The sequence below is a fragment of the Euphorbia lathyris genome, chromosome 5, assembly GCF_963576675.1.
Source record: "Euphorbia lathyris chromosome 5, ddEupLath1.1, whole genome shotgun sequence".
Classification (NCBI taxonomy): Eukaryota; Viridiplantae; Streptophyta; class Magnoliopsida; order Malpighiales; family Euphorbiaceae; genus Euphorbia; species Euphorbia lathyris.
This window is the reverse complement of record NC_088914.1, coordinates 59,284,998-59,308,172: the sequence shown is the minus strand read 5'-3', so window position 1 is coordinate 59,308,172 and position 23,175 is coordinate 59,284,998. Positions and strand designations below refer to the sequence as shown.

The 23,175-nt window shown below is 35.0% G+C and overlaps 1 protein-coding gene across 1 annotated transcript; it reads right to left on the bottom strand.

Annotated features, from left to right (window-relative positions):
• Positions 1-349: 349 nt before the first annotated feature.
• On the bottom strand, positions 350-22,373 carry LOC136230699 (ABC transporter D family member 1). The gene is made up of 26 exons (XM_066019860.1): positions 21,869-22,373; positions 20,614-20,748; positions 19,608-19,863; positions 19,284-19,508; positions 18,584-18,781; positions 17,997-18,451; positions 17,552-17,687; positions 17,389-17,467; positions 14,450-14,688; positions 14,045-14,349; positions 13,847-13,961; positions 13,578-13,736; positions 13,077-13,176; positions 12,889-12,997; positions 12,408-12,498; positions 11,964-12,088; positions 9,186-9,335; positions 8,989-9,061; positions 7,097-7,277; positions 6,870-7,028; positions 3,078-3,239; positions 2,732-2,968; positions 1,473-1,636; positions 1,308-1,360; positions 1,144-1,222; positions 350-841 (listed from the first exon to the last, which is right to left on the bottom strand). The coding sequence occupies exons 2-26, from the start codon at positions 20,673-20,675 to the stop codon at positions 755-757; spliced, it is 3,999 nt and encodes a 1,332-aa protein (XP_065875932.1). The 5' UTR covers positions 20,676-20,748; positions 21,869-22,373; the 3' UTR covers positions 350-754.
• Between the last annotated feature and the right edge of the window lie 802 nt (positions 22,374-23,175).

Here is a 23,175-nt window from a genome sequence, read left to right as displayed (position 1 = left end):
AAGAGATTTAGAGTTTATTTCTATTTCTTTTGTTAGATGACCAACGAATTCATTCGCTAGCTAGAGCTATCATCTCTAAGTCTATTCGCAGTGAGTAATTTCTGCATATTCTCGTTAATATAGTTGAGGTTTTTTTTTTTTTTTTTTCAAAAAAAAGTACAATTCTTCCATAGAATGTCCAATTTCCTTGTCATGTTGTCATTTCTTATATTTAAACTTTTCCGAATATAAATAAAAATGAAAAGTTTCAATTTTGAGTTGATTCACTAGTAAACCTTTCTATCGTTTAAAGTGGGGGAGAACAATGAGGAAAAGTGGGGGAGAAATGACCAGTAAGAAACCAGTAAAGTGGGGGAGAACAATGAGGAAAAGCAATCCTTTTCCAGGTATTTTATTAATAATGATGGAGCACATTCAAATTATATAACAACATTCCAATCTTACAACTGAGGAGATGACTATGATGGCCCCCTCATTTAACCCTTCTCAAAAATAATATATAACTGTACACTAAGTAACATTACATGAAATCTCTATATGATTGCCATTCCGCTTCAATTGCTTCCATCCTAATTTAAAAGAATGGTCAAAACATGTCCCCCAACTTCCTCTGCATTGACCATATAACAATTCGGAATATGTTCTAACAACCCTACTTTCAACATCAAGTATGCACTGTCCAGCACAAAATATCAGATCTGGTGCCATCTGTTCTGACGGCTTAAATCAGCAGATTGCTAATATCACTGCCGAGTCATTGTGTGATTGTTCGAAGCTCCCAGTTACCCTCACCATCAATCAACCGCAACTCAGAAGAATGAAATGGTATTAGAGCAGGACGCTGGGCAATAAAAGGGGCGAAAATATCAGCAAGTTCCAGTGGTAAAAATGCAATAAGTAGAAACACCCTATTATGTTGGAAATCAGTTGTATATCACATTGCTACATACATTAAACACATTACTAATATTAACTTGATAAGCTGCATATTAAATCAAACACGAAGGTATAACTGTAACTAGATGCAAGTGCTAAATATAAAGAGAAACCACTTATGATAAAGACCAAAAACATGATCCATTTCTACCAAAATAGGAAAAAATAAACAGCAACAATAATTTAAAAACCAACAGCACCGCGTACCTGTGAGGATGTAACAACTGTCACGCCCATCTCTTGAGCAAGCCTATAAAGCTGCTCCTCAACATCGACACTTGTAGCACTGATAGTAAAATTACAGAACAAATTAGATGCCATTAAGTACCTCTTTATTTTAGCAAGGGAAAAAGAAAAGGTCAATGCCATACTTGGTACACTCATCAAGGATGCCAAATTTAGGCTTGTGAAAGAACAGGCGGGCCTTGCAAAATAGAATAACCAGAGGAAACGCTTGAGGAATTCAATTCTATGGCCACAAAAGTGTTATTCAAACAATTTTAGATATCAAGGTTGTACAGATTAACTTCACTTACCATGCCTAATCTCTGCTGTTCTCCAAGAGAAAGAGTATCTTGCCAATTCAGATTAGCATCCCAGCCACCTTCCTCCCTCTCTAAAAGATAACTTAGTCGAACATTCTCCAGTATATTTCTCAATTTCTCATCCAGCATGTTTATGACATTAGCAGATTTATCATCTGAAATTTGATGCAACAGAGAAAACTATATTAAAAAGATGTCACAATGCAACATCCTCTGATTAACGAGTAGCAAGAGACCCTAACTCTCTTTTTCCAGAGAAGAGCTCTAGCAGCCTTCTCGTAAAACCAACTAATTGCACCAAACGGATTAAATCAGAGAGCGAATAAGCCCAAGGCTTGCAAAATTTATTATAGCCCTGGATACTTATTTGATAAACTAAAAGAGGCCAATTGCAATACTATCCATTTAAATAGAAATCCCATTTTATCATTACAAATTTGCTTTAATGGATAGTAAGAGAATAGTTTATCTGACATTTTTTGAAAGCAGTTCATTTGACATTTAAAAAAATGTAATTTCACAATTGCTGGGAAAAAAATCACAATTTTTGAGGGAGGAATCCATGGAAATGCGAGAAGGCAACACCAATGTACTAGGACTCAGAAGCAATAACTAAAACAGAGGAAAAGAAAATAAAAAGTCAAGCTTTGGCAATAAAAATAACTTTTTGCCAATGTCTTTTTCCTTAAGATCCACCATACAATTTGATTGATCTCCATAAGTATACACACACAGAGAGAGTAAGGTGGTGTTTAGTAAAACTGAAAGAAAATAAATAGTACAAGAAATTAAGAGTTAAAGTTTGAGTATTAAATTATAGATGCTTAAACTATGATATCATAAAATTTGCCACATACACAAAAAATATAGCATTAGATTATAAATCTAATCTAAATGTACGAATTTTATCTAAAAGCGTCATTTCTTTTGGCAGTTTTTCGGTTCATGAGTGTGAGTTATAATATAGATATATTTATGGGTACAAAGCCAAGCATATTCAACTTGATATTTTAAGTTCAATTATTTGACTTGGCAATATAAGTATCAAACATATTTGAAAATAGAAGCACATAATTTATCAAGTTTTACTGCTGAATCGAGTATTCAAGCACCCACTTAAATAACATCATAATTTGTTGATTAGAAAAATAAGAGTAGCAGTCTAAAACACAAGTGCCTATATCTAACTTCAATTTTCAACTATAAAGAGATATCAGAAGCATAAGTAATGCCAAATTTATGTACTTTACCTTTTCTGAGCAGCCTCAGTGTCAAGCTTGTGGCTTCATCACGAGATAGGGGGTATATAATTTGATCTCTCAAGGTTCCTAGGCATGTGTATGGTTGTTGAGGAACATAAAAGATGCCACAACCATATTCAGTCTCCTCACTGATATATTGGGATGGTTTGATGAGTTTGCCACTCACAATAGGCCAAAGACCTCTAAGTACTCTGAAAACAGAACTTTTCCCACTTCCATTTGGACCTTGATCATAGGAATATGAATGTGAGTTTTGAGGTATATAATTTGTAATTGCTAGTATCTCAGATGTAACACCGAATGAAAAGATAGCTGAGGATATTATTTCACTAACCTGTTACAAGAAGGCTTTTCCCTTGTACTATATCACATGTCAACTGCCTTGCCAACAATTTCTGTGTAGGGGTAATGATATCAACCTCCACAAAGGAAATCATATCATTTGCATTACAATCACTCTTCTTGGATAGGCAAGGTTTATCAGTCAACCAATCCCCTGGTTAGCCATTGATTATATTAGCACAGATGCATCTTCAAATAAAAACATATCAAAATTGCATAACACTGAGGTACAGCATCTATAGATATTTTTGATGCAATATCAACATTTAGACAAAATAAGCCTTAATATAGTTCTCTCTTTTGTTTCCATACATTATGCTGCTATGCAATGCCCATGATCAAGACTGGCAATTAACCTCAAAATATGTAACCAATTAATTTTAGATCAGTACTGGTCCTGACCTAATCAAGGAGAAAAAAAGAGTTGATTCTTGTTTCGAGGCATTGCAGAGCAAAAGCAAGTTATATTGTTGACTTTAGTTCGTTTTATTCAAGAAAAGAGTTAATTTTCTTGCATGTTTTACCACTGTTTTCCATTTTATTTCTGTGTAAACATAAATTTAATAATGAAGGTCAAATATGTCTGCATTAGTAAACTACTGCAAATGGAGAAACGAGAAACATTGTTAGGGGGTCAAATCAGGAGTTCAGTTGACCCTAGCTTGTCCCAATAAGCTTTTATCCTACTGGACTAATCCCAGTTGTTACGTGTGATGCATCACTAGGATTACAATATGCTTTCTTATATTCTCTATCTTGATGTGTTGGATACTCTTAAACAAAGTTAAGCCTCGACCTCATTTGGGTCAGCTCCATATAACCACTGCACTAGGTTAGAAAATCATTTTAGAGAGATCATCTCTTTTGTATAACTAAATGTGCTTAATCTTCAATCCCTGGATTTGTTGGTTGACAAGGGAAAAGCTGAACCATCTCAATGATACACATCCATCAATTTATTTCAAACCATTGTCAATACCAGGAAATTCATGAGATTTGTACTTGTTCTGGTTTTGGTTTTGGTTTGCCTTTCTGCTCTCTTCATAAAATCAAAGGGTAAAAAGAAGTACGACCAAAATCTAATTTAGGTATATAACTTTCTAATATATTCCCTCAATTTCAACATATTTGTTGCTTTGGGAAGAGAGTATGTTTCAAATTATTTTCATTCCATAATCAACAAGGTATTCAATATTTGTTTTGGATAACAACAACAACAAAGCCTTAGTCCCCAAATAATTCGGGGGGCTAACATGAACCGTCATACGAAACCGTGAAATCAAGTCTCAGCGATATAAATTCTCTCACTCCACTCCGTCCTCCTATCCACTACCATATTTTCCTCAATCCCCAATAAACTCATATCACTCTCAATCACCCTCTTCGAAGTTTGCTTAGGCGTTCCCATACCTCTCACCATTGCATCCCTTTGCCACTCTTCAATCCTTCTAACCGGCGCATCAAGCACTTACCCGATCCTTTCTCGTATGATCACACATCCATCGCAACATACGCATCTCCACCACCGACATCTTATGAATGTGACAGTGTTTCACTGCCCAACATTCCGTACCATATAACATTGCAGGTCTAATTGATGTGTGGTAGAATTTTCCCTTCAATTTATTAGGCATGTCGAGATCCCAAAGGAAACCCGCAGCACTCTTCCACTTCGACCAACCAGATTTAATCCTATGAGCAACATCTCCATCCACGTCTTCATCCGTTTGAATAATAGACCCTAAATAGCGGAAGCAATCCGAGCCCTGGACAACCCTCCCATCCAGGGTGATTGTCCCTACCTCCCTATTTTTGTCGCCGCTAAACTTACACTCCAAATATTGTCTTACTTCGGCTCAATTTAAAGCCTCTAGATTCCAAAGTTTGTCTCCATAGGTCCAACTTCCTCTCCATGCCTTCTCTCGTCTCATCAACCAGCACAATATCATCTGCAAACAACATGCACCATGGTATACCGTCTTGAAGTGAACTCGTTAATTCATCCATAACGACAGCAAAAAGAAATGGGCTAAGTGCGGAACCTTGATGCACTTCAATCGTAATAGGGAACTCTTCAGTCTTTCCCCCATTGGCACGTACACTCGTGCTCGCTCCCTCATACATGTCTTTTATGATGTCAATATATTTCCGCGAAATGTCTTTCCTTATTAAGGCCCACCAAAGTACTTCCCTTGATACCTTATCATATGCCTTCTCCAAGTCAATGAAAACCATATGCAAATCTTTCTTCTTATTTTGATAGTATTCCATTAATTGTCTCATCAGATGGATGGCCTCCATAGTTGATCTTTCCGACATAAGCCAAATCGGTTTTTCGAGATCTTCACCCTCCTCCTTAGCCTTTGTTCGATCACTCGTTCCCAAAGTTTCATAGTGTGACACATTAGTTTGATTCCTCGATAGTTGGCACAATCTTGGACATCGCCTTTGTTCTTATACAAAGGGATTAAGGTACTTTTCCTCCATTCTGATGGCATCTTATTGCTTCTCGAAATCTTGTTGAAGAAAGTCGTCAACCATTCGATTCCTCTCTCTCCCAAACATCTTCAAATCTCAATAGGGATGTCATCACGTCCTACTGCTTTCTTCAATCGTGAGGGATACTTATATCTCCAACATCTTGTCCGCGATCTCCATTAAATAAGTCATCAAAATATGACCTCCATCGTTCCTTGATATCCTTATCTCCAACCAGGACCCTTTGGTCCACATCCTTCACACATTTAACTTTCCCGGGATCTAGCGTCTTCCTATCTCTCATACGGGCAATTCTATATATGCCTCTTTCCCCTTCCTTCGTATCCAATCTTGTATAAAGATCTCGATTCATCTTTGCTCTGACATCTCGTATGATCTTATTTGCTTCCCTTTAAGCGTCTTTATACTTTTCGTAGTTCTCATCACTCCTGCATTTCCCCAATATTTTATAGCATTCTCGCTTTACTATTTATTGCTTGTCGTACTTCTTCGGTCCACCAAGATGTGTCCTTACGCAATGGCATGCTACCTTTAGATTCCCCTAAAACTTCCTTCGCTACTTCCTTTATTCTATGCTCCATCTTAGTATCTTAGACCACAACCATTGACAGGGATAAAAATAAAAAACAAAAAAAAACACCACAATTAAGACAATTTAATTTGTTTGTTTATTTATATGCCAAACCGTAAAACACAAATATCATGAAATGCAGGGACAGTCTTAGTTAGGAACCAAACAATGAGATTTGAAATCAAAAGCTATATAGAAATTCATATGAAATTTTGCATAAGATAGGTCGTTGTAGCAGTGCCGAAGTGAAGAACACAACAAAAAGTTGCTTCTAAACCTCTCCTCCTTGACAGAATTAGCAGCTCCGCGTGTTTACAAGAGAAAAAGAAACAAGAGCATAGACTACAACTATCATGAGCAATTCTAATACACCAGGCAAGTATTTAAAGTTCACTTTTACTTCATTTACACAGAATACACTTTGTGCACTTCAGTTTTTATCCACCAAATTAGTTGACACTACCAGTAATTGGTTATGATTGTATCTAATGTCAGCCAAATATCCATCCCAAGTGTTGACCCTACTCCATAAATATCTCTTTCTCACACCTTTATTCTTAACCCACTATCAGATATTAGGGCATAATCTCCTTAACTTGTATTCGTAATAATTGTGGAACTATTTCCAGAATAATAATTCTGAGAACTACTTTAATAATCAAAATAGTAATTCTGGAACTACTTTAGTTATCAAAATAATAAGCAGGGATATACCAGACTGTGCAGCATCTAGAAGCTCTTCAAGCTCAAAAATCCTATTAATGCCACCAGAGAGCTCAAGGAACTTCTTATGCAATTCAAGTATGTCTCCAAACGCTAAAAAGCTCTGGGATACAACGGATGCTAAAAACCGCAATGCATGTGCCAGCTCGCCTGAAAGATGATTAACAAAAGTTAGAGAGGCGACAACTATTCAATTTAACTTAATTATAACAAATTACCTTGAGTTGAGATTAGAGCTCTGTCTCCCTTGTGCTCCATAGCATACAACAAACTTAAACCCCAAGTTACATTATGTGGGAGTTGCTTTGTGACAAAGTCATCAAGGATACCATATAACCATTTTTTCTTTAAAAGTAACAGAGAGTGGTTAAGAAGGTCCCTGAATCTTGTCTCAATCATCTGTGCCATTGAGGAAACATATAAGATAATGACAAAATATATAATATCAAAGTACAAAATACTCTCTATGCGTGTTGAGGAATCATATACTATACTAATATAGTGGAAAAGAAATACTATCAAAGAAGTACAATATATAGTAAAATCGTATAAATTATTTCCAAAAGCATATTGCAGAACACAAAGTTGACAAGAAGTAACTGTGTTAAATGCACTGTTCATGTGAGAAGTATGCCAAAGATCACTGACAACAAAGCAACATCACAAAGATATGTCTAACTAGCATCTTCCATGTGTAAAAGCTCACAAATTTAAAATTTTAACCATTTTCTGCACCCTTTCACAAACATTGAGGCTAAAATGATGCTATTTTGTACGGTCGGTGGGCCTAAATTGACACTTCCCCGAAAACCTTGATGCCATTTTGGTACCTTCTCCCTTTAAAATATAATCAGCAACTCATCAACAGCCTTGTCTATATCATTCAGAATTTAATAAGGATGGAAGGAGTGTGTCCCAGCATTGATTCAGGGATTCATTCTCCAATTGAAAAAGAAAAAATAAATAAATAAAATAGGGGTAAATTACTACGACCCTCTGACTGAGGTCATTTTTACAGTTTAGCCTCCAAAACATCATTTTGCACCTAAAAATACTCAAACTTACTTCACTATAACATAAAAGTTCAATTTTGACCCCCAAAAAAAATTGCCAAAACATCCAACACATCTATTATCAGTTCATGATTATTATCAACAAAAAAAAAAGTCAAATACCTAATATACCCTTAATATAAACTATTCTTCTCATATTAGGAATAAAATATATTACGAATAGGCAGGGTTGGATCCAAGGGGGGCTTCAGCACCCACTGGTCGTCGGAAAACGACGGAAAATTACATGGAAACTGTGTACGGAGCTCTAATTTTTGCTGCAAAAGCACCCAAAAAATATCAATTGAGCACCCCAACACCCCCTATCAGTGAATCCTATATCTGTCACTGCGAATAGGTATTGCACTTTATTTTATATTGATACAGATCATAGCTCGGTCAATATGAAGTCAAAATTATCCAAGCCAACAAATCTTTACGTATTTTAGTAGTTTCCATCAAAATTATAGATTGAAGTTATATTTTAGTGGAGTTTGAGGTTTTTTTTATATTACAAATGAAGTTGAGGGGCCACATTGTGAAAGGGTCTAAGTTAGAGGGTAACATGTGCAATTTACTCTCTAAAAGGGTGTCTACACACAAATCTTAAAAATAATGCCAGAAATGTTGCTGCTTTAGTAGATGTGAGCAAGCAAATCCCATGCACCGTTATTAGTGGCACTCAAATTTTTTAATGAAAGATTGGGACGCGATTAAGAGGTTAGACATCCCAACTAGGTTGGCACCCCTAACGCACTTAACCAACCCTGAATATTATTAATAACTAATAATCTAATCTTTCATGCTCCAAATAGGCTACCTAATGCATGTTTATCAGACAAGACAAAGCATCTCTACCCTCTTCCTCTTCCAATAGAAGTCAAAATTATTTTATATACTATATGTTTTAGTTTTTCCACATCTGAAACCCTCCATTGAAAGTATATAAGATGGTTCATTTGTAAAGATCAATGCCACAAGCACTGAGCATCCATTCTAATTAAACTAAAAGAAAACATAAGCATTGGTAAAGCATGTCTAGATAGATAGAAACTTACAGCCTTTTCTCTTGCACCACCTCCAAAGAAAGCAACAGACTCAGCATGTGTGCGCAGTCTTTCATGCATGAACCTTTTTTTCATAACAAATTGAGAAGATTTGTTATGGTAAATTGCAGAGCAGTATGTACATTTGAACACATCTAAAATATAAAAACGCAGCCAAATACACAAGGAAAAATCTTATGAACTATTACCTAAAAGTTCCTTCAAGTTGTTGCTCTTGACTTGCAAGATCACCAAAGTCCGGAGTAACTGCTCTCAGAAAACCCAGACCAAACAACATATAAGCATACAATATGGCAACTCCCCTCCGACCAGTTAGGAGCTTCATTCTCCAGGTGAACCTAACACATTCAAGATAGAATAATAATTGGACATTTGAGGAAGACAAATACTATTCAAAATGTCAAATTCAAACCCAAAAAAAGGTTAAATAGAGCCTAAAATTATCCCTAACAAAATATTTACAAATATTATCATCTGTATTATATCTCGTCTTTTTATTTTAGTGGTCTAAAAGTTCCAACATAAAAGAAAGAACATCGCCACATCAGACAAAAAGGAAATACTAAAACAAATGGTTGGGTTGGAATCTCTAGTTATCAAATCCCTGAATTCTCTGGTTATCAAGCTAATACCAAATAAATATTGTAAAATAGTCTTTCGATTACTTAAAGAGGTGCCCTCATCAGTTAGTAGACTACTTAATTAGAAACAGGAAGTTGCAGCTCACTCATCTTCAGCCTCTGTTATTTGACTACTCTTGAGAATCTTCTACTCTTCAATTGTCCAAAACTTAATAAATAATAACGCATGAAGTCGGCTGATGTGCAGTTGTCAATTCAACTTAAAGCAACTTTTGGGTACATGCTAAGTGAGAGAAAGGGTAAATTTCATCAATGGTATACAACGTTTGCCTCATTTCACACTTTGGTGAACAAACTTCAATTTGTCTCACTAATATGTACGAACTTATAAGTGACCTCCCACTTTAGTGTATAGCAGGTAAAAATGACCGGTCAATGCAAAGTCAACACGCCACATCAGCATTTTGACCGGTCAAAAAGTCAAAATTTGACAATATAACATAAAATTACTTCTATACCCTTTTCTTCCTCCTCCTTCCTCCTCCTCTCTCTCTTTCTCTCTCTAACTCCTCTCTCTCTCTCTCTGCCTTATTTCTCTCTGCCAAAAACAGAATTACTAATATTTATTAACCAACTAGATAATGAATTTATTAGATCCTCATCCATTTACAAAATGATTTTCTATAATTTCATTTGAGGAAGCCACGCAATCGAGAAGACTCAATGCATCATCTTAACCAGTCGGGCAATGGAACTACCTACTGAAGCCGATTACAACTTGCAAAAATCCATATGAATAATAAATAAGAATCCACATGGCGTCTCTCTCAATTCCTTAATAGCACATGCAAAAGTCCAGATGTATAATAAACAAGAATTAAATTCGCATAGTAAATAACAAAATTGAACTATATTGAAGAACAATCTTTTTGTTACTTTACTGTGGGAAGAAAGATATCAACTATGGAGAGACAAATAAAGAGAAGAAATCTTTTTGTTAAGATAAAAAAAAAAAATAAAGAGAACAAAGAGACAGATCACAAGAATAAACTGACAAAAAATCCATCAAAAAGCAATAATCAAACATTTGCAGATCTTAAAAAAATGAAGTTTTACCAAAAGCTTAGAAAATTTCTTTTAGAGAATGAGACGATATATTCGGTCTGAATTGAAAACTAATATAGTCCCATGGTTGTGACCATCGAGAACAGAGATTGAATGGTAAACTGTGCCCAAACCACACAACCAGCAATGATTCCACACATCGCTGTAACTGGTACAAGAAAGTTATTATCTCCTAATCCGAGAAACCATGAAGTTCCCTCAGCGGCGAAGAAATTTCTTAGCCGATTCTGCTGATCAGTGGCGTCTCTCTCATTTTCTTAATAGTACCTGCATCGATTCTTCTCGATTATGTGGCTTCCTCAAACAAAATTACCGAAAATCATTTTGTAAATCGATTTGTTGGTTGACAAATATTATTTCTATTTTATTATAGAGAGAAATATGGTTGAGAGAGGAATTAGAGAGAGAAATGGAGAGGGGAAGGAGGAAGGAGAGGGTATAAAAGTAATTTTATGTTAAATAGTTAAATTTTGACTTTTTTGACCGGTCAAAATACTGACGTGGCGTGTTGACTTTGCGTTGACCGGTCATTTTTACCTGCTATACACCAAAGTGGGAGGTCACCTATAAGTTCGTACATATTAGTGAGACAAATTGAAGGTTGTACACCAAAGTGTGAAATGAGGCAAACGTTGTATACCATTGATGAAATTTACCCGTAAGAGAAACCACAAGAAGGTACAACATCAAAATTCCTCATGTGAGATTTTTTCCTACATACTGAAATGTTATGGTTTAACTCTTCAATCGTCCAAAACTTAACAACACATGAAGTTGGCCAATGTGCAGTTGCCAATTCAACTTTAAGCAACATTCTGGTAGATGCTCAGCAAGAGAAACGACAAGGTTTCAACATCAGAATTTCTCATGTGTGATGGTTTCTCCTTCCTAGCTAAAATGTTTGGCTTCATTGATTATACTCAGCAATGGTCAAAGGTGGCTAGAAAGCTACAAGTGTTGAAAATGGTGCAAAATGGTGGTGGAATTCATGGGTCCCTAGCTTATTCACTGTTCTTCTCATGCTATCACTACTACTCAATTCTTTTCTTTGATTATTACTTGTTTAAGAAACAAATGCAAACAATTTACATATAGCACAAATAGTATATATTGTTCTTCCAGTTGGAACACTGGCCTCACTTAGCCACAACAAATCTGTTAATCCTTGCTCTTGAACCTATAGACATTGGCTAATAACGAAAGGAACTTAACTTTTGTTCCACATGGGATAAATTAAATGAAGTTGAAATAGGTACTCACCACAAGATGTCAACTGATGGCTTTACCATTCCAGTAACAAGTCCAGATAAGTCTGAGGTCAGTTTCTCAAGATCCTGACTTATTCTCTGATCTGCATCAATCTTTTTATTTGACATATGGAAGACCTGTGAAAAAAAAAATCCCCATAAAAACAGAACTTCTAATGGCTGGAGAGAACGAACTGAAAGACTACATACAAAAGCAAACAAATTTGGCTTCAATGCATGCAAAAATTACAATTGGCCTAGACTTAAAAAACACCACTATGAATTGCCAGCCTATAATGAAATGCAGGTGAATAATACTACTAGTAGTACTATAGTATTATTTATTCTATTATACAATGTGTTTAAAGGATATGAAAATTAACAGCTCTGCATGCAAATGAAAAAAATACTACAGAAAAATAAAAGAAAAAGGATGCAATACTCCAAACCTGATTACCTTGTAAAATGCATTGTTCCTTAAGTAATTCTTCAGGAGATGTCGAGTCAAACGAATCCTCCATCCAAGAGCTAATCTGGCTGTCAAGTGCCTGTGGAACAAGAAGGAATTTGCCAAAAAAAGACAGGTAAAAGTGACATAGTGCCCAAAAACTTTAGTGAAGCTGATGACAAGAAAATAATTTCTGGAAGGTCAAAACATAAAAATTGGAGCCAAAAGATTCTGATGAAGGAATAAGTAGTGCAAGTGTACTTGAAAAGCAATCCATTTTGATAGAAGAAAACCAGAATAAGTAGGTCAAAACATATTACTTTAAACTTAACCACCATCCTCACCGGAAAAGTAAAGAAAGTAAATTAAACAAGTAATTGTATCTCTAATTGTAAATAGTACGAATAGCCACCTGTCATAGTAATAACTTTAACAGATGGGTAGAGTTGGAAGTTTCTACACAAATTAATTTAATACTAGAATGAATTACCTCAATGAAGGAGCAATGAAAGAAGACGCAGCACTTTGAAGAATACTAACACCAATTAATCGAATAAAAGCTGATTTATCCTGCTCCAGAACATATTTGACAGTGGTACCTGAAATTATCAAAGCATTCGATAAGCATAAAACTATTCCTTGAATATCAAGCATGTTTTCATGAATGGATACTAGTACCATTCAGTGAGGCGATCCTATCAGAGACCCATGTTCGTGAAACAACAAGGAATGCAACTGAAAGTAAATGTGCCCCTTGTTTATCAAGCACAGTTGGTACCTGAAACAAAAGTGTGAACAAAGAAAATCAACTGATTAAAGATCTAAAAAAGAAACTATTTAAGAGAAAACACAAATCAATGCAAGACAAGTTTTAGATGCATTGTGGATGCCTTGAACTAAACTCAAATAAGCCTTGAACTCGAATCTATATGAGAAGGCTGGGAAGGCTTGCAGATGGGTAGAACAAGTAGGATTATCAGGTTCCTAGGGTAATAAATTATAGATTTTTAACAATCATGGTATAATGAATTTTAAAGAACCACATATTTTTAAGTATTAAATAGCCAAACATGATGCATGGAAAAAGATATCAAGATGAACTTGATAACAAAAGTCTGGAGACACCTAGCATTATAAAAAATTATGCTCAGAATCCGTAGCATCATATAGCAGTCTCACCAGTATTTTAAACATTGCAGCTACTCTTAACGCCAATAACCTTGGAGGCCTTTGGAGTTGCGGAACAATTGGCAATGGGCGTTTAGGATCTTCATTAGGAGATGTTGCTATCACGTCTGATATATATGATTGCGCCTTTGAATGTGCAAATGCAGAGTCCTAGATAAAGGTCATATTGAGTTCTGTGGTAAGCAAAATAAACTAGCAATCCAAAGTATAAAACAGATCCATATTGAAAAGAGATATCTTAGGTCCTATATAAAGGTCACCGTATCATTTGTGGCAAATGCACGTTGAACGAACATTGCGTCACTTTGGCGATTAGTCTCAGAAGAAGCCCTTGTTACATTGGTGTCAGCTTCAAGCAGAGCAGGAGAATCCTTCCTGAAGTCTCTAGGATTTATTAAACAGATATCCATGTTTCATTCAAAACTAGAATAATACCAAGATAGACTTTGAAATCATACCTTTTGTAACTAACTTTCCAACCCCCTTCTCCATCCAAAGATAAAACAACATCATGGAAAGCAACTAGAGCTGGACGATGGGATATGGTTATGCATGAAGTTCCCATAGCTCGAACTTTAGTGCAAAACCGCTCTTCCATGTCAGTAGTCACAGCACTGGTACACTCATCAAGAATTGCAAACTTGGGCTTGTGGTAGAACAATCTTGCCATTCCCAACCTTTGTTGTTCCCCCAAAGATAATTCCTCACCCCAATTCACCTCTTGCTCAGGGGGGTACCGATCTAATAGATATTGAAGATCAACCTACAAAGTGGACAGCCAAACTTCCATTGATATGAAAATTTTGATGTAAAATATTCATTACCAGGCAATACCAGGGAGAAGAATAAGAATGGAGAATTACATTTTTTAATAGCTCCACCATTCCACTATGTGTGAGTGGCTCAACCTCTTGATGCGCAGTAAGAGGATAAATTAACTGATCACGAAGTGTGCCTACAGCTGTATATGGCCTTTGTGGCACGTAGAAAATTTCCTTATTAAGATCAGAACCAACACCAGGTTTCACAATATGCCCAGACACCAAAGGCCAAAGACCACCCAGAACGCGGAAAAGTGAGCTCTTTCCACTACCATTTGGACCTTCATAAAACAAATATAATTTAAAGAGAAACATATCAACTAAACTAAAACATGTTAAAACAGCCATATTATAAAATAAGCATAGCCTAAGACAAAAACACAATGAGAACAGAAATATAAAAATAATAAATTTAGCTGATCACATGTGGTAAAAAGATTACAAATAGGTCAAGCTTGTCTATAAGCTACAAGCTTTAGCAACGGATGAAAATATCAAAGCTTGTAAGACATTAAGTCCAACAAGACCAAGATTTCTCGGTGAGCATTTTCAAAACTCAATTATGAATTGTTACAGAGGTAAATCTAAGACTTGTGAACTGTCTAATAAAATTCCATCCTCCCACTGTACACATGCAAAGAATAATATATCTAAGAATTCAAGACCCTGATGAACCACAAGGACAAACACACTTTATGATTCTGAATTACGAGAGAAAGGGAATGAGCCTAAGGTGTGGAAGGTTTATTTTAGGAGGGGTAAGACATGAGGAATGATAGAAAACGTGATAATAGGGATAAAGGGTAGAAAGGGAATGTGGGGTGGCGGACATAATGTTAATGACCGCATGAGTATGTTAACAGCTAGGAATTTGTGTCAGACTAGGTTCATAGTTCTATATATAGGTCTTTTATAGGCAAACAGAAACTTCTAGGAAAGCCATTGTGATATTTTTGGTCTTTTGGCTTTCTGCCAGAAGGGAAATTTCTCCCAGGGTTGTGCTTGGGCATAGATTATCTTCTTGTCTTATCTTATCTCTTTCTTTTCTTCTTTCTATGTGTTCTTAGATGCTGATACAGATTTTGAACCACTTCATATCTGTGTTTGTTTTATTTATCTTAGTTTGTCTGTTTTAGTGTTTTTTGGTTTTGCATTTTACATCCAGAACTAAGGGATAGGGTGAGTTAGTTAAGTCGTGCCATAGAAATAAAGAAAGAGAAAGGGCAATAGCAATGATATAGGGAGTTTTGAGCTGGTAAAGGGGCAGCTTTTGGAAAAGTATGGAGTTTGGTCTCGGCTTGAATTTTGTAAAAGTATTGCCCCATGAGAATTAGAGTTCTTTTGTTTATTTAGCTATTTTAATCAGGGATAAGGGTCAAAATTTACCCCTGAAGTTATTAGGAAAGATCAATTCAACCCTTATTGTACAAAGTGGTTCAATCAACGTTTCCTAGATATAAACATGTTCAACTTTGGCCCCCAAGATAGAAACCTTAGGTCAATTTACCCTTTTTAAGTTAATACGGACGATATCCCTTGGAAAGGGTAAAATTCAGCTAGAGTTTCTATCGTGGGAGCAACATTGGATTGACTATTGCCACTTTTAATTATGTCCTTGACTTCTTGTTCTTTTGTATGAATTTCTATGTTGTCTTGTTTAATGTTTTACTAATTGGTCGTCTAATCAATAGAATCCAAGTGTTCAAGGCAAGCATGTTAATCGCCTACAGTCTAGATTGGAATGAAACTAATAAATCGAACCAATGCACTTGATTTTAAAGTGCAAGAAGAGCTCACTCCATCTGTTGTTGGTCTACACTAAGTGACATAAATGGGTGCAAGAGCTAAGTCATGCCCTATTGGTCTACAATATAGGCCACTCAAACGAAGAAGAATGTGCAAGAACAATTCAAAAGAGACATGTTGGAATTCAAAGGATTATAGATGAACTTCAATTAATAATTAGGAGGGATTATAGTTGGGGCAACATTCCTCTGACCATAAATCAAGGGCAGGAGGTAGACATGATTTAAGATTTTGCGGTTATCAATCAATATCAATGGTCTGCAAAAAATGTAATTGCCCTTCTTTCAGGCAAAAATCCTAGGAGATAACTCAACCATGCTGAAAGTCACTTTAAGTTTCATCGAACACCCTTAGAAGCAAGCTCTCTTTCAGGATTGTACATTGGAGGGTCTACCTATGTTAGTTTACCGTAATTCTTAAAGAATATCCTCACTTGGTATGGTCCCAATTTAAGGAGATTCTTAGTAGCCTGGAAATTTAAAATCCATATAAAGAGTTAGTGGTCTAGCCTCTAGGATAAGGTACAATTCTCCTCATGTTTTTTGAGGTGCACAAAGTCGTTCAATATTGCCATCATTGTGTGATGACACAATATTACCCTTGTTTAGTGGATTCCAGAATCCTTATTTAATGGAATTCAAAAATCTAGCTATTTAACGAAATTCAGAACCTAGGTAACAGACCTTGAACATTTTTTGTAAATAAGAGTAACATTATTCTAGGATTTACATCTTGAAGGAAACAATGAGGCACTTCTAACATTAACTACTAAATTGTTTTCCCTTCAGAACTTTGAGGGAAAAATGTACCTGGACCCTAGCTATTTTGCATCAACAAAAATTGGAATTACAAATCTTGAAAATTTTATGGAATTCATTCATTCCAACTGGAGCCTATGTTAGTTGATCATTCAATGTTTATCCTCAAGTACATAGGGACACTAGATAAAAAGCTCTTTTCAGCTTACTAATCTACTGGAGATGCATCAAATTTATAAAATTTGAGACATAATTGCCTTGATTTCATATAAGAAAGCTTCTTTTATTACGAGACAAAAACCAAGTCTATTAGGGGAGAATATGAAGCAGGAACAACTGTATTAAAGAAACAAAAAAGGAAAAAGAAAACTGAAAAACAGTACCAACAAAAACATCTTAATTAAGTTGAAAAGATACCTGTAATCAAGAGATTAGATCCCGATTCAACCTTAAGAGTCAGATCCTTTACCAAAATGTTACCAGTTGGGGTGACAACCTAGGATGCAAGACCAACATAAGAACATGGAAATATGTGTACCCAATATGGAAAAAGGATGGAATAAATCCTAATTTGAAGTACCTTGACACCAGAAAACTCAACATAGTCAGCTTCACTAAAGTAATTACTGCTTCTACTCCTTTGCAATGATGATTTATCATCGCCACTTAGCTCTCTTGATATACCTATTAACTCGTGAATGCGGTCTGCATAACCACTGCAACAACAAGCAAGAGAGAGAGAGAGAGAGAGAGAGAGAAAATCAGAACCAGAATCCCATACAAGATTAATCAAGGACTGCTAAATCAATTTTCCAAATGAATTGTGATTCCATGTATTATTTTGCAATCTTCCTCTCTTATTCTCTCAAGAAGTTCCTCTCTCACTTAATGCATGGAAGAAGCTGAACTAGAAAGAAAGGAGTTCTTCTACAAGAAAAAGATTCCCCACTAACATCGAAACAGGGAAAATAAGGCCTCATTCAGGCCTAAGGCCTTTAGTAGATACATAATTGGCAATAAACTACCTGAGACGATTAAGTCGCCTTGAACTTATAGAAAGAGTTCCCAAGGACTGAAACAATGATATTATGACACTGGTGTGATATCTTAAATTGCTTAACATTGTGGCCCTTCCCAAAGTTGAACCATCAGGTCTAAGATTTCCAGCAAAGAAGGGCTCAATAATCAATACAACAGCAACTGTGGCGCCAAGATACTTCAGCAGGAAGTCTTGAATCATGCCAAACCACCAATGTTCATGAAGAACAACTCTAAGATGTTTAAAAAGATCTTTAAACTTCTGTTGAATGTGAAATTCTTCTCTCTGTTCTCCACCATAAAATGCTATACTCTCTGCATGAGTCCTCAAACGTGAATGAAGCTGTCGATATTCACCTTCTAATTGTTGTTCCTTAGACATTAGTTTCCCAAAAGGAGGGGAGAAGTTTCTAATCATGGTCCCTGCCCCCAACACATAGGCCTGAGAACATTAACATCATGTATCAAGTTGGGAACTCTATGACCACAATAGTCATCATATGAAGCGGGAAGGCTGAGAGCAGCCACTATAAAGAATAATTTACAAAAGAAAATGAAAATAAGAAATATGTACCAGTATCCAAAGCAAATATTTTGGACTAGCATAAGAACATAGGCGCCAAGTATACAAAAGACCATCAGTAACAGCTGTCAAATCGTCCTGCACCAGTTCACTCAACTCTGAACAGAACTTCGGTACATCACTTGCAATTCGTTGTTCAGGATTAGTAATACGACCATCAACATGTGATAGCTTATAGTATGCCATATTCTGAAACCCAATAGAAAAAAATAAATATATAAATAAATAACTGAAGAACCAAGCAAAAGAAGCTGCATGTTTGAGCAACATACTGTTTTTCCTGTGCCATAAAAACAGGTTGCAAGTTCTAAGGAATCCAAGTTAACTAAGATAAGGATGGTTTTTCTTTTCCCTACCACCACTTAACTTATGCTGTTGGGAGGGAGGAAAGAAAGAAAGAAAGAAATCCACATCATTGAGTAAAAGGTAATGCAAGGAACTTTGAATTTTTATAATTTAGTGCAGATAAAATAAATTTGTGAATTGCTGAATGCATTGTTAATCCTGGCAAATATATATATATATATATATATATATATCGCCCAAGAAAGGCAAGGAGAAAAGAACTTAATGTGACCAAGTAAGGGATTATAAAATCAGTGCACATAAATAATCACAATAAACTATAGCTATTGCGCAATACAGATTGATTACCTCAAAATATAGCTATTGTGCAATTCAGAATGATTACCTCGAAATAATGTGTATGGATACGTTTTGTCAATATTTTTCTGAAACAGAGACTTAAGGTCCCAGTTACATACTTCGAAGTAGAATGCATAGTTGATAGAAGAAAACATAATAAGATATTTTCCGATATCAACCGGAAAAATAAAGGCACACGTCGGAGAAATGCAGAACGAAATAAAAACCCCTGTACTTTTGCCAATCTGTTGCTCAAAGCAGTCCTTAGCACCTGCAAAAAGTACGAAACCCCATTTGTACCATTTTAGGGAACTGTATCTTGATAAACAAATTTGAGCATAAGTAAAAGGGAAAGAAAAAAAAGGCTTACTGCTATGGCTATCATAGAGAAAAGGCCTCTTGCGCCACTGTTGCCCATTTCAGACAACAACACTGCAGCTAGAACATGGAGTGATTTCAAACTCCCTTTCTTTTCTTTTGTGACCAACTTGTCTGATATGTCATTATCATCTTCATGCCCATTGTGATGGCCAAATGAATCAGACCTTTTACAGCTAAACCGTGATTGCACATATGCAGCCGTACCACCAGCAACTATAATACCAGTGGCAAGCAGTAAAGATTTCCTGTTTAGACAACAAAAGGACAAGAATTCACAACTAAAATAGAGAGACTGAAGATTTTGTTCTTGAAAGCTAAACGTAGAAGACTATACAGAAAACACCTTCCACCTTGCAAATATATGAGAAAGGTTGTAGATATAAAAGTTACTCAAAGGGAGAACAAAGGCAGCATAATAATTTTAAAAGGGAAAAAACAATGAATACGTGACCTTCGAACCAGTGATGAAAATAGAAATAACAGAAGTATAGAGATTATTTTACAGAATAACCAACAGTACACTATGAATAAACTTGTGAATAATTGATAATAACTCTTCTAGTGTGATCATCTCATATTTCCATAATTACGATCAACTTATAGCCCTAACACTAACTCGTAAGTTCATTCACAAGAAGCCAGCATTATTCACAAGAGAAGCGGCCAGCAAAGGGAAGTTGAGCATACAGTGAAAAAAACATCAGCCTTATAAATTACACATGAATGTTGACAAACCATAGCGATTTTAACAGATAAGACTAAATTGGCCAAAGTAGACCAGCCAAGTTACACTTGGGAGACCATGATAGAAGATTCAAGTGAGTCAGAAGTGTTTATGTTATGAAGACAAAAAAATTCTAATAAAACATACTTGGCAGTTTCAAATTCATGGTTTGTAAAAACAACAAAATAAATAATTACAAAACTTCTGAAATTATAGAGTTGTATGTTCACTAATAATAAAATTTACTAGAAGGAAAAAAAAAAGTTAATACCTTCGGGAAGCCAAGAGACTCCGGCCATGCTCTGTCAGTTGCAACAATTGAAGAGAAGGCATGGCTGAAAATAAGATTCACCTTCCCAACAGATATCAGCAGCCAGAAAACCTTCTTGACTTAAAAGGAAAACACCTAGAATGTACTAAATTAATTAACTAGCTCAACAAGCATATAAAATGAAACAACAAGAGGAAACATATCAAAGACACAGAATTGTCTAGTTGCACAAATAAAAAATAAAAAATAAGGGAGGCGGGGTAGGCCCCTTATACCAAAAGTGTAACTCCAAAGTGAAAGCATACAAGCAGCAACATGAACCAAAATGTTGCACATTAATCCAGAAGTTGCATAATCACACTGAAAGAATTATTCTGAAATGACAGGCAAAGCACACACGAACAGAACCTCATGATATACATTTTTTTATAAATTAAAGACAATCAAAAGCCCTCGCACCAAAAAAAAAAAAAAAAAAAAAAAAAATTGCTAAGTGAAAGCTAGCTACCTGTGCGCATAAATCCTTGATGAAATAATGATATTCAAGAAAAGTTCTAAATAAATTATTAGTTTCCAACAGGTCTGCCAATCTACAATTTTCTTGCTTTCTTACTTTCCTTGATCAGGATTAAGTGCTGGATGGGCATGTAAACAGGCAACTTGACATGCATTTATCACTTATTATTTGCAACAAAAATAGACCTCACAGAAACAAAAAGCAAATATAAGATAAGCATTACTGAAGGCCATAGCAGACAACTAAATCATAAAAGAAACCCAAATGAAAGCAATTTATCAAACATTTTCAAAAATCTAAATCAATAAATTAATTCCATGAAGTAAGGCCCCTTATGCTCATTTGTTAACCATGATCCATCACATGGAGCAGCCTGCGTGAGAACATGCTTCATGAAAACTCAAAAGTCCTAAGCAAAAAAACTTCGAACCAGAAAATCCACCCTCATACATATGTTTCTAAGAAATAGTTAGAATTTGAGATGAGCATGAATAAATTCCCTACAACATGAGCTAATTAATTGTGAGACAAAAAGAAAAAAGCGGTAATACATTTTGCATGAAATCCAAAATACTTTCGTTATAGTTATAAAAGAAATACTCAAGAAGGCAGAAATCTATATTTAAAATAACATGACACGCATACTCATACTTCTGTTGAAGATGGAAGTTCAAATCCACAGCAGAAAAAAAAAAACTATAATTCAATCCATAAAAGGAAAAAGAAAAAAAAAATTACCAGACTAGATAGAAAACAACTTCGGTGGAAAGAATACTCATTCTTCCATAACTTAATTCTTGAATTATCTCCTTGAGCAGTTAGAAGAATGAAGTTGAAGGTGAAGCTCGAAATCAGAGATCGAAATGAATGGAAACCCTAAAATCTGACGCAGTAATGGACCACGGGGGACAGTGAATTCATGTAAAATATGACAAAACGAGAAGAATTCGTACCGGATGAGTTTTCTTTTTCTTTAAGCAGGGACTGGAAAGAGGGGAAATGATAAAATGGATGAGGAGCAATTCCCGGAATAAGTATGTATATTAATTTTCTTCTTCTAACAAAACTTTTAATTTTCCATTTGCAGAATTATGAAAAAATAATCATCTTCTCTGTATCGTAGCGTTTCTTCTGTTTCCACACGTGACGTAACGCGATTGCTAATTGTTTTGGTAGTTAGAAGCTACCCCTTCCAAATTATTGCTTGATTTTTATCAAAAAGAAGTTATAATGATGATGAAAGAAACAAACAACGAACCAGCAGCAGCTTTAAATTTTTTTCAAATTGAGAAAACAATATCAATAAGATTCAGATTTGTTATAATCATTCTGTAGAAACTACAAATTTATGTTGAAATCCTAAAATTTTACTCCTACTGTTTTTCAACAATTTGGATCCGCTACTGTTTTTAAAAAAAAAAAAAATCAACAATTTAGATCGACTACTCTAAAAAAATTTGACCATAAATTGGAACAATTTCCTGAATTTTTACAGATTATTTATAACTCTAATAATAATAGAGTAAATATTTTAGATGAAAAATTTGTGATTACCTTAGATGCGATATACTTAATTATTAATATATTATTTATAATTATGGTAATAACCGAACAAATATTTTAAATATAATAGTTGTTTGGAATATTTGAGAGTTAGATAACATGCCACATAATAGTAAATAAATATGTTGAAAAAAATTGTTGAGAAGAGATAAAATTCATCTTATTTTTGTGATAAAATTTATTATTTTGTACGTTAATAAATGATGGAAACAAATTTGAACTTAAGAAAAAAAACGGCTCAGAAAAATTGCAGAAACAAAAACACATGAACTATTTTAAATAAAATTCTCAAATTATAGAAATTATGATAGTATTATCAAAAAAAAAATTGTGATACAGTTTTTCTTAAATAGTAAAATCTAAGTACAAGCAATATTGTTTTAGAAAGAAATTAATCTGTTCTTTTTTAATGTTATTACTTTACTCAGTCAAGTACAAAGTAGGTGGGAGAAAAATAAGTGTAGTAAAAGCAAGAATAGGTG